Consider the following 15,832-nt stretch of genomic DNA (forward strand, 5'->3'; position numbering starts at 1 on the left):
ACTAAAACCAAAGAATTGGGAGAAGTAAGTTTGTGATTAGGTATCATACAGCTAATTCTCAGCATGGTGTTAGAGCAGGGTCCTAAAACTTTTTCTGTTGCGCCCCGCTGCCTTACTTGTAATGGAATCTGTCCATGCCCTGGCCGCAGGAGCTGGCGCCAGAGCTGGGGCCAGGGCCAGAGCCAGGGCTGGGAACGGAGCTGGAGCCAGGCTCCAAAGCTGGGGCTGGGGCCACGGTTGGAGCCGTGGCCTTGGCCAGAAATGGGACCATGTCCAGGAACAGAGCTGGGTCCAGAGGCCAAGGCTAAGGCCTGGGCCCTGCTATGTCCCCCCAAATGTTTGTCTGCGCTCCCGTAGGGGGAGAACCCCACAATTTGAGGACCACTGTGTTAGCGGGAACTTCCAGCATTACAGTGGCCTCTGTTGTTTCATCTGTACCTGAGGTCCTGATCTCTTGTGGACAATAAAGACCCCATGGCACTTTCTGGGAAAGTAGCCTCAACATCCAGACTGAATTCCCAACGTGGGTAATTACATCCTGCATACCTGAAGTTTCTCTTGCATTTTTAATGGAATCACTCATTTAATATCCAGCTAAATGGCTAGATAGTATTCCTGCACAATGTTTAAAACAGCTGGCACATTTCTCCCCAGAGGTGGCTGCATTTCAGTGGCAGGGTCCATCACGGTAAAAGATACCATTATCATTACTTGCAAGTTGATATTTGCACACATCTATTTTCTTGACTACCTTAATTTCTATTTAATATCTCCTTTGGGTTGGTTTCTTCTGATAAACTGTACTTAAAAATATGTCTACTCCCCTTTCCACTGGCTATTGTGATCTATCAACAGCCTCTATCATCTTTAGCCTGCCAAAGGAACTCTTGGAAAAGGAGCTCTTAATGATTCAGTTAAAATGTACGGTCAAGAAGTTCACTCATTAGAGGAAATGTAAACTGACCACCAATTGGCTAAAACAGTTGGCTGGACTGTTTGTGCTAGTGATTTCTCCAGGCTCCCTGGGGCTTGAGAGCAGTAATAGCAAATCTGTTCTCTCTGCCTCTCCCTGCCCCCCCCCACACACCCTTTTCTCATGTCCTAGTCTCTAATGGAAAAGTCTTATAGAATGCAATAGGTGATTAAGACAATAGGATTCTATGGAAATGTAGACGGGTTTTATACATATTACTCTAACATCCTATATATTTAACAGAGGTTTTGATAGGTTCTTTTAAAACCATGCTATGGAATTAAATAGTAAAGCTATAATTAAAAGCTATAGAAAAGTTAACATTTTTCTATTGAGTTCTATAGGACATTTCTATATGGGTTGGTCTTTCTGTGTGTCCAGTTCCACATCTCATAGCATACAGCAATGGAATAATATGCCCTTTTGCTAGAAGTATGTCCCAAGACACTGAAATAATTAATATTGTGGTTGTCTGTGCAACTTTGGATTCCAGCTGCAACCTCTTTCAGCTACCATTGCTGATGCAATAGAAACTGTCGTTCAGTAAATAACTTCACGACAGCTGGGAGTATTCTATCCAAGCACTCATCTGGCTCCCATCACTGTAGTATTCAGTACTTGGAGTCCTGCGGTGATATACTTATGTAAGTGTTAGACATTATGACACAAAATTGATGTATTTATTCAGCTGAATAAATACAATTTGTTGCTGATGAAGATGAAAAGATGGAGATGCAAATTTTCTGCTAATTAATTTAATAGGATTGGTACACTGAATATTATAATAAATGTTCCCCACCACCACAGGACATCCTGCTCCCTACTGTTCTGTCACATTGTGGCTACTCAGAACTTCACAGAGGGAGCAGGGAAATAACTAAGATCCTTGTGCTCCAAAACTAGGCCACTAGCACTTGAGCGATAACACACAGAGAGGCTATTCTAATTCCATCAACTCCAGACTAAGGGCATGCCTGCGCTCTAGCCAGTTTATTACATACTCTTATTTAGACAAAAATCTTCCCGGACAACATGGGGTTCAAATAATTTCTGATCTTGATATAACAAATCTGTGGCAACACAGAACTGCACAAGCGTGAGCTTTTTGATGAGCAAGGACTGCCTCTCGTCGTGCATTTGTACATGATGGGCCCTACCCTGGTTGGGACCTCCAAGTACCATTGTAATATAAGGAATGCCAGTAGCAAGGCTGAAAAACACAGCCTCTCACCCCTTGAGCTATTGCTTATTATCATCATTATTTCTGCAGTGCTGAAAGGGTGCTAGCTAAAGGAGACTCTCTATTAGCTGTCAGAGATATTGAGCCTAGGAGACACAGTCAAGCAGTTCTTATATTAGCCAGTAGGAGCAGTGCTACACATTAATGATTACCAATATTCAGTGTCCAAACTCAGGCTGCCCATCTATCTGTAGAACTGTGTTAGCCCTAGCAATCAACTGTTACTATAATGTAAATGGGATGCAGAGCTAAAATGAATTCAACAGTCAAGGGCCAGTTCTCAGACCCTGAAATTTGCAATTAAACAGGTGTATAGGGAGTTGGTCTTGGATAGTTTCCAGTCTCAGCTGGGCTGGCTGTCCTTGGAAAATAGCACTGACCCCACACAGCAGCAGTTTGAAGTTGGCTTCAGTCTGCACTTTAGGAATGTGGCATTGTTGTTTTCCCCTTTCTTATCAACTGTAATTATCATGAGAAAAAAACTTTCTGAGAAAACATGTGATTTCACTGTGTAAAAATCTACTACCAAGGAAATTATTTTCTCAGTGTCCAAAAAAGGAATGGTGGAGACATTTAGGGAAAGAGCTTTGTTCCAAATAATCTTGGAACTAATCCCCATGTCCCAGAGCTCGTCTGTTTAGTCCTGGCTTGTGATTATTCCTATAAACAATAAGAAGACATTCATTCTTTTTATTGTTCTAAAAGTGAGCTGCCAGTGTTTTAAATTACCAAACCAGTTCTATTAGTTAGGGTGGTGGGAAATGATGATGGGACCTGCAGCCCCTCAACTTGTTGCAAGAACATTGGAAGATGCTTCCCTAGAACCTGCGTAAGCTCCCATGGCCATGTTGGTTTAATGGTGGGAGCCGGGGGCGGGGTGGAGGGGGAGAGAGGAAAAGTAAAACACCCTTGAATCAAAACATCTAGAAGAAGGGAAAGTCAGTCTGCTCTTGTCTTCTCTATAACATACATCCACCGTTATGCAGGGCATCCCCACTCGGATGACTGAGCCACACCCAGTCACACACTCTTACAGACTCTTTCTCTCTCTCTAAAACAAACTGATCAGCAGAGGAGCTAATCATTTTTTGTATGAAAAGATTTTTTTCTTCCAAAATTGGCCCTCTCTCAGAACCAGAATTTTTCATTTAAAATTGTTGATGTTGTCCCTTTGACCTGACCAGTTTAGACATATTCAGGGCCTTAATAAGCTGTTTCCATTAGCAGATGTTTCTTGGGTGCAGCCCTGTTCATTTACAAAGATTGTGCACAAAGTCCTGTTTCCCTGAACGCCGTTGAACAAACACCAGCATCTTCATCAGCAGCAAATTGTATTTATTCAGCTGAATAAATACAATGTCAATTTTGTGTTATAATGTATGATGCTTATATAGGTATTTCTCCCCAGGACTCCTAGGTCCGCACTGAATATTATAGTGATGTGAACTAGATGAGTACTTGGATAGAATACTCCCAGCTGCTGTGAAGTTAGTTAGTGGACGACAGTTTCTATTGCATCAGCAATGGAAGCTGAAAGAGGTTGCAGTTGGAATCTAGAGTTGCATAGACAACCACAATATTAATTATTTCAGTGTCTTGGGACATACTTCTAGTAGAAGGGCATTGATATTATCCCATTGCTGTATGATATGAAATGGGGATCTCCAAATCCCTCCATATCATTGTTCCATTTCAGTGCCACTCTCATGATGGCCTCTCCTGCTTTCTAACATTCTCACACACATACAACACTTGCTAAAACAATTCCCTAGGTTCTGTGTTTATAACTAGTTCCAGGGATCTACCTCCAACTACATGGCTGAACCCTGCTGAGGATTTGCCATGCTGCCAATTGCCTATGGCAGTAGCTTCTATTGTCTCCAGCTTCCTCATTCCAATAAGGGGTTTAATTGCTCCTTCCCGTTAGTCTAAAAGAAGGGTGGTTAGAATATCCATTGGCTTTAACCAGGTCTAGGATTGAGAGAAGCCATTAACACCTTCTAGAATAACAATATTATCAGCATTTTCTGATTTTTTCAAAGTTTTCCAGGCTTAGAAGGAAGAAAGAGAGGGTGATTGTTATGTCTATTTCTGACTACTCCAGAGGAGCTCAGATATTATGGTGGTGGGGCTCCTCGGTACCCAGGGCCAGCGCTTCCATTTAGGTGACCCAGGTGGTCGCCTATGGTGCCAGGATTTGGGAGGGCAGCAGGCTGCTCCAGTGGACCTCCCGCAAGTGTGCCTGCAGAGGGTCCGCTGGTCCCGTGGCTCCGGTGGAGCATCCACAGGCGTGCCTGCGGCAGGTCCACTGGAGCCGCGGGACTGGCGGACCCTCCGCAGGAACGCCTGCGGAAGGTCCACTGGAACTGGCTTGGGGCGGAGAAAAGACTAGAGCCGGCCCTGCGCCTAGGGCGCCAAAAACCCTGGCGCCGCTCCTGTGGGTACCTAGGTAGATAATATGCCTCTCTCATGGTATTTGATTCATGAATTTTAAATCAGAAGGGACCATTATGATAATCTAGTCTGACCTCCTGCATCGCACAAACTGTAGAACCTCACCAATAATTTCTACATCAAGCCCTTGGTTTGTGACTGAGCTATAGCAGATCTATTACAGTGTCATTGCATTCCCGGATATTGTCTCCCATCTTGTGCGAATGACATGGGTTCTTTGTTCTTAGATGTATGACTGCAATTGCATATGTCTGTGTTAACACGTGTTGTTCCATGAGCTCACCTTACCAAGCAGTCTGTATAATTGACTTGGCCCTACCATTATTACTACTAGACCAATTTGTGTCATTGGCCTTTTACTAGTGATCTAATATTTTCTTCCAGATCATTAATAAAGTTGTTAAGTAACACTGCACCAAGAACAGAGCTGTGCAGGGCCCCACAAGAAACACTCCCACTGGCTGATGCTTCACCATTTACAATTATTTTGAGATCTGTCAGTTAACTAGTTTTTAATCCATTTAATATGGGCTACATTGATTTTGTATAATGCTAAACTGACATTATCCTGTTCTTCCTAACTCTTTTATCAGGGGTTTTCTCTCTGTGCTGTTGTGTCTTATTATATTGTTGTTACAAGTGATCCTGGACCCAATCCTGTGTTCTTTGTGCACCCGAGGCCATAGAAATGAAAATAATCATCATGCATTCTGTTGAGGAGTAGCATCATTAGGGAGGGATGGTAGCAGCATCCTGTTTGAGTGCTATGTTTTCATTTTTATATTTACAACATATATATTTTTACGTGTTTGCATGCATTGCTTTTTTAAATACAAACCCAGTGAGTAAATGTTCATTTGAATTATGGACGTAAATACAACATTTTATTCATTATATTATAATGTTGATTTCCAAGGTACCAATCCCCACAGCAGCCCTGGGCCTAGATTCACAAAGGGGACTTAAGCACTGCAACGCTCAGTGTCCCACCACCTAACTCTTTAGAGACTTTGCTGCCCAGTGTAATCCCTGGCCCTGAGTTATGTGCCCAAGCTCCCCTAGACAATGCATGGGGAAAGTAGGTGCCTAAGAAAGGGATTCTCAGAAACCAGCACATATTGAGTAGTGAGCTGCCTAAGCTGATCCAGGAGTAAAATGCAAAGGATTGAGGCAATATTTAAGGTCCAGATCCACAAAGGGACTTAGACACCTAACTTCCATGATCCGGGCTTTAGATGCCTGTCTCTGGTCAGAGTTCTCGTGGGGTCAGGCACCTAAGCCAGGTCAGTCCTTTCTTGTGAAAAACCAGAGACACCCACCCCACCCAAATCCTGGTGGATAGGGCACTGACCTGAAATGTGAGACCTGTTTTCAAATCCCTGCACTGCCTGATTTGGCTCAGAGACTTGAACGCAGGTATTCCATGTGGATGGGATATAAATACTGTGTGTAGCACAGAACAAGCAATAGTTATGCTGATAGAGAGCCTTTGAACTTCGTTGAATTTTTGGAGGGGAACTTGACGCAAAATAGCTGTGGATCCTCATTTACAGTTCGATCCTGCATTCTGATGCATCACTTGCGTTGCCACTTACCATATCTTAGGAAATCAGCTCCTGCATTTTTTGAGACACATGAGAGAGAGAGTGCGGTCTGAGCAAAAGGATTGAGAACAAGGAACTTCTGAGTCCTGATCCCAGTTCTGTCTGTGTGATTCTTCAACTGCTCGGCCTCAATTTTTCCATTTGTAAAATGGGGATAGTAATGTTTATCCATCTTACAGGGTTCTATGAGGATTATCACTATAATTAGTATTACAGTATCACTTAGAGAGGCCATTCAAAAGCAAACCTCATTGTGCACAGGTGCTGAATAGAGGGGGAGAGAATTCCTGCCCTAAAGAGCTTGCAGTGTAAACAAACAAGAGAGACAAGTTGTGTGTGAGAGGAAATATTATTAGCCTCACTTTACAAATGGGAAGTGAAGCCCAGAGAGATTCAGGCTCAGATTCTCAAAGTATTTAGGTATCTAAGGTCCATTGAAATAAATGCACATTAGATGCCCAATTACCTTTGAGGATGGGGCCTAAATAAGTTGACCAAAATAACAAGGGGACTGCACTAAAGCAGAGTATTAAGTCCATGTCCTCAAGTCCCAGTCCAGTGGCTTAATGACAAAACTCACCATCCCCTCATTAATTAGGTCATACTTTATGAAGTATCTTGAAAGGAAATTCACTAGCGAAGTGTTAAGTATTATTGATTCTGTATACATCATGATGTGCGGAGATAGCAGGAAAAAGCCCAGGGAGCACGCACCTAGCCCTTTGCTCTTGTATTGAGAATGGGATAGAAATAACATGCTCTCCAACTAGAAAAGGAAGTGACTTTCACAGAATGCGCTAGTTATATGACTTGTAATTTTCCACTGTACCAAAGGATGCCAAAGAATGTCCTTGGCGTGGTTGAATGTGTTTTTCCTGCAGGTATTTAAGTCCAATGTATTCAGTATGGACAACCTGTCTATGGATCACTATGTTTTATAGGTAGTTTTTGCCCCGGTTTGGTTTGCTTTTTCCCTATTAAATGTTTAATTTCATCTTTATCAGAGCACCAATCTGAGAGATGATATGGCGTCCTCTCTGCCTATGCCTCTATTCTAACAGGTGTGTTGCAGTGCTGCCAGTCCCTCTGCCCCTGCTATCTCTCTGCTCCATCTTCTTTCAAGGATATAGGCAACGGTTACCAAATTCCTGGGCAGATATTTTTCCCAGGGTATAACAGTCATCCATCACTTAAAAAGCCAACGACATGTAAATACGTACTGGCAGACATGAGCATTACATATTATACTGGAATTACTCCATGTATTTGAACTGAGAAGACAACTTGCCAAATAATATTTATTTTATTCCACTTACTGGGGCTTTCAAAATTTTAAATGTGCATCATTGGTGAGACTTGCCCTGGAGGAAGCCAGCCAGTGAGGTGGAACGTAAAGGTTTAATGTTTATATTAAGGCCTAATCCAGGGCTATGAAGCTGCACATAATGTTTACAATTTTCATGGCCCATTATGTTGCTGCCCCATGCAGTTCATACCTGCCTTCTGTATGCAAGGCCAGCCATACCATGTAAGTCAATCAGGTGACCCCCCATGGGTAGCAAAATATAAGAGGCAGCAAAATGTTTTGGGTGGGTGACTGCACACTAGTAGAAGTGGAAATTGGCCAGTTTTCCTAAGGTGGCAGAAGCATTGCTTGGAGCCCTCGCTGTCCAAATTTTGCTTTCAAATGGAAACAGAGGTTGAATTGTCTCCTCTACCCCGGTGGAAGACTGTGGTTTGAAAGTAAGCTAAGGACTCTTCTCAGTAGGTAGTGGGACAACAGCAGTGATGCCTTCATTTCTAGAAGAAGGTACGTCCCATGAAACTCTTTAGCAATCTTCTTAAAAGGCCAATGCATAGAACAGAGCTGATTTCAGAGCAGCCTGCTCCTTTAGGTGAAGGTAAGTCTTATACCTGCTTCAAGAACCTGAGCTTAGAGGGGTAGGGGAGCTACTGTGCATAAAGAATGAAGAGAAAACAGTGAAGGAAGTTCAATATTGTTGTGTATTTGGTTGTCATGGTAACATAATCTTGTGTTGCTATGGCAACTGAGTTAGATTATTAGGGGATAGCCCAGCCAGTTTTGGCTGGCAGTTGGTTAGTTCTGTGAGTGGCAATAAAGTGGCTGCTTCAAGGTTTACAGCTCTCTGTGTCTCCAGTGATTTCTTCCTAAAACTATTGCGCCCAAGGATATAACAAATACCCTTCAAACACTATTTGCACCACATAATACCTTGAGATCCTCCTCCTGGCCGCACTTTAGACTACACGGTGCCTCTGCCATTAATGGCACTGGGAGTTGTGAGCATGGAACGAGGGCATGGCCTGAATGCAGCCTTTTGTGAGGCGTAGGGCCCAGCCCCGCCAAGAACTTACTGTGGGCAGCAGCAGTCATGGCTGATAGGGTCCCACGTTCCTGCCTTTAAAATAAAAAGCATAATTAAAAAACTGAATGCATTTTGATGAAAAACACATTACCATAATTGTTATCTGTATTTGGCTGGTACCCACAATGTGCAGTCTACATGCAGAGGAATATACAAGCCCTACCCCAAGGGTTCTCAATATACTAAGACAAATAACATATGACAGCAATAGAAAGTGTGATCCCCAGCTTACAAGCAGATTTCAGTCATGACACAACAAAGTTGAGGTTAACAAAACAGCAAGGGAGGGTTTGAGGGAGTAGCACCAATATGATGACATGATAACTCAGCAAAGGCCAGCGCACAGTATGATGGAATCAACAATAATTTAAAAATCATCAATAAAACATAGATATCCAAGTTGACAAAATGTCACCATTTATCATCTGACTATTCCATTTCTGATCTCTAGAGCCAAACGCAATGCCAGAAACACTGGGAAAGATATCAGACAAGGAGTGATTCAAATTGAACTTATGACTCTGAAAAGCATTTTTAATCAATTTTCTTTGTATGGTTGATGTAGAGCAACAACTATAATTTTACGTTCAGATGGTTATGCCAGATAATTGCGTCAAGATTAGCGGAGGATATCGCTGTGTTGCCATCTTCATATTTGTGAATCAGGCATTGAGTTATTTTATGTTCCATGGTCTGTTCTGGGTGACCACAGTTGCACACTGGAGAGTCTTTAATTTTCCATTTGTGCAGCAAGTATCTGCATCTGCCAGGGTTTGTGGTGATGTGGTTTAGGGTTGCCCATGAGCTTCACAGGAAATCAAAGTCAGGGATCTTCTGCACAGGGTGTTTGTAACTTCTTGTGAACTCTGTGTGACTTTCCAAACTTCAGAGTTGCAATTGCATTGGTGAAGGTTAAACACATGAATCCAAAAGGGCTTCGGGACTTCAAGTGGCAGTGAGGGACATTGTTAAGGCCCTGGTGGATGCGGAGACGTTCGTGTTCTATGATCTGCTAGAATTCCCAAAGTGTTGAGGCATCGCAGAGAGTGGATTGGGGAGCACCAGCAGCCAAGATGTTGAGGTCAACTTGAGGGTTCCAATAATGCAATTTTTTAATCAATTAGGTTACAGTATCTCAGTTTATATGGATATCGAATTGTTATTTGCAAACAAACAAAAAATCCCAAAGAAGGTGGTAATCAAATGCCAAATGCATTGAAATCAGTAAGGCTAGTTAATGTTTTTTGAGTGAAACATTTTCCTATTAGAAAGACAAGTGACTAAAGTAATACCTTTTATTGGACCAACTTCTGTTGGTGAGAGAGAGCTGCTTTCGAGCATATACAGAGCTCTTCTTCCTCTTCTTTCCTCACTGAGATTTTCAACAAGAAATCAGGGAAATTGAAATGAAATGTTTTGTTTTGGGTAGGTTGATATTAATCTTTGCAATGGAGCCACCAAAAATGTCTGGTGCGATGGAAATTCCAATTTTTTGATCAGCTCTAGGAAACAATTACTTTTATGGGATTGATCCTGCAGGGATCTGAGCACCTTCTGAGAAGTGTGGAGTACTTTTCCCACTGACTTCAGCTTGGAGTTTTCTATGAATTTCTGTGCAATGCCTCAAACATTGAGTATGTTCAACTTCCTTTGATTTCTTCTCAGATTCATCCTCTGATATATTTCAAGTGTCCATACCTTAAAATAAACTCACCATTTGTTTTAATAATTATATAAAGCTTTGATGGTACATTTCTGTATTTCAGATATTGATGAATGTGCTTCCGAGTCACACCAGTGTAACCCCACTCAGATCTGTATAAACACTGAAGGAGGATACACCTGCTCCTGCACTGAGGGCTATTGGCTCTTAGAAGGCCAGTGTTTAGGTATGTTCTTCTGGAGTGTTGATATACATTCTTTAGAGTAGTGTTTTTCAAACCATGGGTTGCAACCCACTAGCAGGTTGTGGCATGTAAGGCACTGAGTTACCTTGCTTTGGTCAGTACCACCAACTGGGACGTTAAAAGTCCTGTCAATGGTGCTGCCCAGATAAGGAAGGCTAGTGCCTACCTTTTCTGACACCACGCTGTGCCCCGGAAACAGCCAGCAGGGCGGCCACAGGGCTCCGCGCTCTGCCTCTGCCAGGAGCATCGGTTCCGCATGCCCATTGGCTGGCAACCAGCCATGGGAACTGGGGGGGAGGGGGGAGGGTGGTGTCTGTGGGCAAGAGTCACACGCCTCTGCCCAGGAGCCAAACATGCTGCTGGCCACTTCAGGGGTGCAGTGTGGTCTGCGGTGCACACCGGCTGCGCCGCTGACCAGGAGCCACGGGAGGTAAGTCTGTTACACAACCCCATGCCCCAATCCCTTTTCACAGCCCTGAGCCCCCCAAACCTGAAACCTCTTCCTGCATCCCAAACCCCTTATCCCAGCCCCACCCCTGAACCTGTACCTTATGCATCCTAACCCCCAGCACTGAGTCCCCCACAAACCCAGAGCCACTCCCACATCCCAAACCCCTCATCCCCAACTCCCTTGGGTCACAGGCATCAACAATTTTTTTCAACTGGGTCCCCAGAAAAAAAGTTTGAAAACCACTGTTCTACAGTGATTCTGGAAAATCAGTGTCCATCTGATTAATCGAATTCATTTTACTCATAATTCTGGTCTCTTTCTGTCTACCCAATGTTTTGATGATAATTAAAGTTGGATTGTTATCATGGGTCTCCCAAATTCCATAATTTTCATATATTCTTCTGTGTTCAAAATCTTCCATAGTTTTGGACAATTTAGGATTCTGGTGTGTGCATGTGGTGGTACAGAGCTGAACTGACATCACTGAGAGTCTTTGTCAAATAGAGAGCTCAACCTTGATCTATGTGGAAAACTAACATCTTTCTTATTTGTTAAGTGCCAATAGTATGCTTGGCAAAAAGATTCTCACATGCAACAAAATGACAATGCCATATGACTGGTATCTATGTTACTGACTGCCACTACGAAAGCAGCCCCTTTTGTATGTTCTAGTTCATAAAAATATGACATACCAGCAACATGTGCTTTCCACATGGTCACAATCCTGACCTAAGGCGCTTACATTACTAGAGAGCAGGAGCTCAGTAACAATAACATCAAGAAATAGAGCAGTGAACCCACTGGAAAATCTTGGACACAGGCAAACGTGAGTCTGAAACTAGCGCTGTTTCAGCAGATTCAGAGCTCTTCTCTCTGTCAGCTGCAGAGAGTCAATCTCTGTGTCTGTAGTGCCCTACAATGTGAAAAACCAAACCCTACCAAACAGCAGCAACAGCAAAGATGCAAACTCTGCCACTTCCCCCACCCATTCCCCTCATTCAGTAGTCACAGGCACTGATTTTTAGGCCAAGTCATCTAAGTCAGAGACACGACCAAATGTGTTTTTAATGTTCTTGTTACACTCTCTCCCTGCTTTTTTCCCCTCTCAGCACAGGCTGTTTGCCCATCTGTTATCCAAAGTGAGACTTCAGTGTCACTCCACCTCACCTGGAAGGAGAATGGGATTTTCCTGTTCATTTTCCTTGGAATTTATTTCTCATCTCCTCCTCCTGTCTAGCAGTTGGAATGGAGGATTGCATGGCTGCTTTTTTAACTGCTGCTAAAAGCTGCTGTGTAACTCACCTGGAGGTGATATGAAGTTATCAAGTCTCCTGCACCTTTAATTCTAGAGCAGGTTCCTGTAACTCCTATTCTCCTAGAGACCTGGGACGGAAAAGGCATAGTGCTAAATTATCTGGTTTAGTAAGAGCCTCAGAAAACCCTGTGTTCAATGGAAATTGAGTAATTCTGCCTCCTGGGGTAGAAGATGTCACAGATGGGCCATTCAGGAAGCCTGTGCACTTTCTGTGTGACTCCTCAGCATACCTCTTTAGGTGGAGAGTTGGGGCTAGCGAGTGATCTGTGATATTATGGATGCACTGGGTTAATCTTGTGCATGGGGTTGTGTGTGTGTTCTGCAACAGGCCCTAGTATGTGATGATCCCCATGTAGTTCCCTTGTGAACAACCCAAGTACATGAGCTATGTGCAGGAACCAGGATTTGGCCCTGAGTCAGAACTGAAGCACTTTGGTGCTTGGAGTAAGTATCAGGGACAATAGCTGTTGCCCTGCTGAGCTGAGTTTGCCCAAGAGTATCTGTTTATGCTATTTTAAAGAGACAATAACATTTCAGTGGTTGATTTAGGTAACTGTAAGGGTGGGGAAGATCACCACAAAGCAATGCAGAGATGTAACAAGAAAAGCTGTGCTGAAAAAACTCCTCTGCGTTTTTCCAAAAATGTCAGAGTCTTCTCAGTTCTCTACTTTTCCATAGGCCCTGGAGAATCCATTTCCAGTGGGCACATGGCAAAAAAAAAGATAATTTAAAAGTATTTGGAGGGCTGGGTTGAGTTTACAAAGGCAGTCTCTGTTGGTACATTTCTTCACTGTTAGTAAGAACAGCACATCTTTCTAACCAAATTGTTATTGTTGTTGCTCTTTAACATTTAGCCAGTAAGTGCCAGCACAGTAGTTACACAGTGGTGCCAAGAGGAGCCAGTCAGGAAAAGGGTTCCTACAAAAACAAAGTCCCTGGCTTGGAAACCTGTAGGTCCTGATCCTGCAAAGACTTAAGCATGTACTAAATTTTCAGTGCTGTGAGTGGTGCCACTGAGGAGAACAGAAGTACTCACATGCTTAAAGTTGAGAATGTGTATAAAACTTTGCAGGATTAGGGCTTAACCTATCTATCGAGACGTTTATATGACACACCTGTCACTGGTATGTGGGTCATCTTGGTATTGGACTAAAAGAGAAAATAAATCTATTAAAGGTGAAAATCAATGCCCCTTAATGCTTTTAAACATATTTTCCTTACTTTTGTCCTGTTTAACCTAGCTTCCTCAGCCATTTCTTTGACAAAATTGCCACTTAAACCCAAAAACTTAAACCTGATAAACTGGATATAGCTAGCTAGCAGCTACCCAGAGTTGTCTATTCTTCATTGTCATATAAAATCACCTAACTATTCAAATATACCATTGTATAAAATTGTCTTTAACACCTAATTTCTGCTTTAAAATCCAAACTGGGAACATAACCAATTTGAAGTAAGACGTCAGAGAATGCCTATATTATACCAAAAAGTACATGATAAATGATAGACAATGAACTGCTGTTTGTGCATTTATGTGTGATAGACAAAACTGAAACTATCAGTATTCTGATTTTCACATGTGTTGGAGCTTCTGGAGATACTTCTCATATAACCGATACCATAAATGGCAAATCCTGCTTTCCTTACTCACCCTAGTAAACAGATGGAAGACGAAAAGTCTAATTGGCTTTTGCCAGTGGAACTCCATTCACATCAAAGGAGTTGCACCAGCATGGAACTGGTATGGCAGAGAGAAGACACAGGCCCAGTGGATATACCCTTGTGAGTAAGGGAGTAAGCGTCAGCCCAGAAAATCAAATTCAGAAAATGCAGCTTTCAAAAGTTGCTGGAAACATATGTCTTCTTTTCAGAGGTGGTCAGCACCCACAGTTTCCACTGAACCCCACAAATGCTACAGGTTCTCATTGCCACTGGACATTCAGCCAAGAATCACCTCTTCATTCAAGGAAGTGTTGTTTGACTGGTTTTCTATGTCTACCTTAGTGTTTCACTGGCTGGATGTTATCATTTAATATTCCACCAGACTGTCTTAGGGATGCAGTTTTCAGAAAGCTCAGGTCTGGCTATGCAAGTGCAAATTTGTTAAGCTTTCATCAAGCTGAGTTATTTTTCCAGATCACCACAGACTTTTATATAATTATAGTTTTTCCAAAAACAGCAGTACTTTCCAGCTCAAACAAACAAACAGAGAGAGAGAGAAAGAGAGAGAGAAGAATGAGTTGCTATTCCGGTAAACCATTCACCCATGACCTTGTTTACAGGAAGCACTCATATAAGGAACGTCTTCCAATACCATCTTTCCCATTCGCTGTCACTACAAGGCTTGGGTTGTCACTAGAGATACAAGTTGAATATCAGTGCAGTATTTGCTCTGAGAGCTTATTTGAATCACCCATAAAGAAAAATCTATGCAGGGTCACAAACTCACTGTTGGAAGGATATGAAGGTTTGAAGACAGCCAAAAAATGAACTCCATAAATTAGAAGGCAGCTGATCCAAAAGAAAATGAATAGCCACAAAAGAAACAATTCATCAGGTGTTTTATTTCTGCTCTGAAGCAAGGAGTAAAGCTCTTCCTAACTTTCATAATCATGTTTATTAGGTTCCAGTGCCATCAGAGAGTACATTTACATTATGTTTGTGTCTTTCAGTCTTGCCTCTTGCTCATGACAGTCAAATGCAACGACTGTTAATGCTGCAGTTCAACAAAAAAAACTGTTATTTTAGCGACACTATGAATTCTTATATTTTAAAGTTTCCTCATAAGTCAGTGAAAACAGCTCAATAAAAATAGTTTTTCAAGATGATAAAAATATTTAAAGATTGCCACATCTAAGACTAAAAGCAGCTTTTGGGGCTAAATTCTGCTCACCTTACTATGTAAGTAGCGCTGATATGTGTGTGTAAGTGACCAGGATTACAACCTAACCATTTCAAAAAAACATTATAATGTTTTGAGCTATACTCTAATAGACACAAATCAAGAGTAGCTACGGAGGGTGTGTGACCTGGGCTTTTTGATAATGTAGCACATTGAGCAGAACCATTTACACCATGGAACCAATCAGCTCCCATAATTATATTTCAGCTATTTATAACAAAATGTATTGCTGTGTTGTCTTGGGGAGAGATGGACTTGAACAACCTTCCATCTGAATGCTTTGGACTTTGGCTGTTTGAATTCTGGAGTCAGAATATCATATATTAATCCCTTCCCCCCTCGCTATGAGTAAATTTTAGTCCTATGGTTATATGACTTTATCTAATGCTATGTATGGCAAGTACAACTACAATCTTGTCTGTACTTTGAATCTCCTTTTATTTTTAGACATAGATGAATGTCGCTATGGCTACTGTCAGCAGCTGTGTGCCAATGTACCTGGTTCCTACTCCTGTACATGCAATCCAGGTTTTACCCTTAATGATGATGGACGATCATGCCAAGGTACTGTATACAGGCAATAACTACTGCAGTGTTGA

At 42.3% G+C, this 15,832-nt stretch overlaps 1 protein-coding gene across 2 annotated transcripts in view; it reads left to right on the forward strand.

Moving 5' to 3' along the window:
• The window catches only part of FBLN5 (fibulin 5), a 64,419-nt gene that overhangs the window by 25,995 nt on the left and 22,592 nt on the right, over window positions 1–15,832 (forward strand). For both annotated transcript variants that reach the window (XM_030558906.1, XM_030558907.1), the window contains exons 5-6: window positions 10,425–10,547; window positions 15,681–15,797. In XM_030558906.1, the coding sequence (XP_030414766.1) occupies window positions 10,425–10,547; window positions 15,681–15,797 (240 nt within the window). The remainder of the gene's footprint in view (window positions 1–10,424; window positions 10,548–15,680; window positions 15,798–15,832) is intronic.

Source organism: Gopherus evgoodei, chromosome 4 (genome assembly GCF_007399415.2).
Source record: "Gopherus evgoodei ecotype Sinaloan lineage chromosome 4, rGopEvg1_v1.p, whole genome shotgun sequence".
NCBI lineage: Eukaryota > Metazoa > Chordata > Testudines > Testudinidae > Gopherus > Gopherus evgoodei.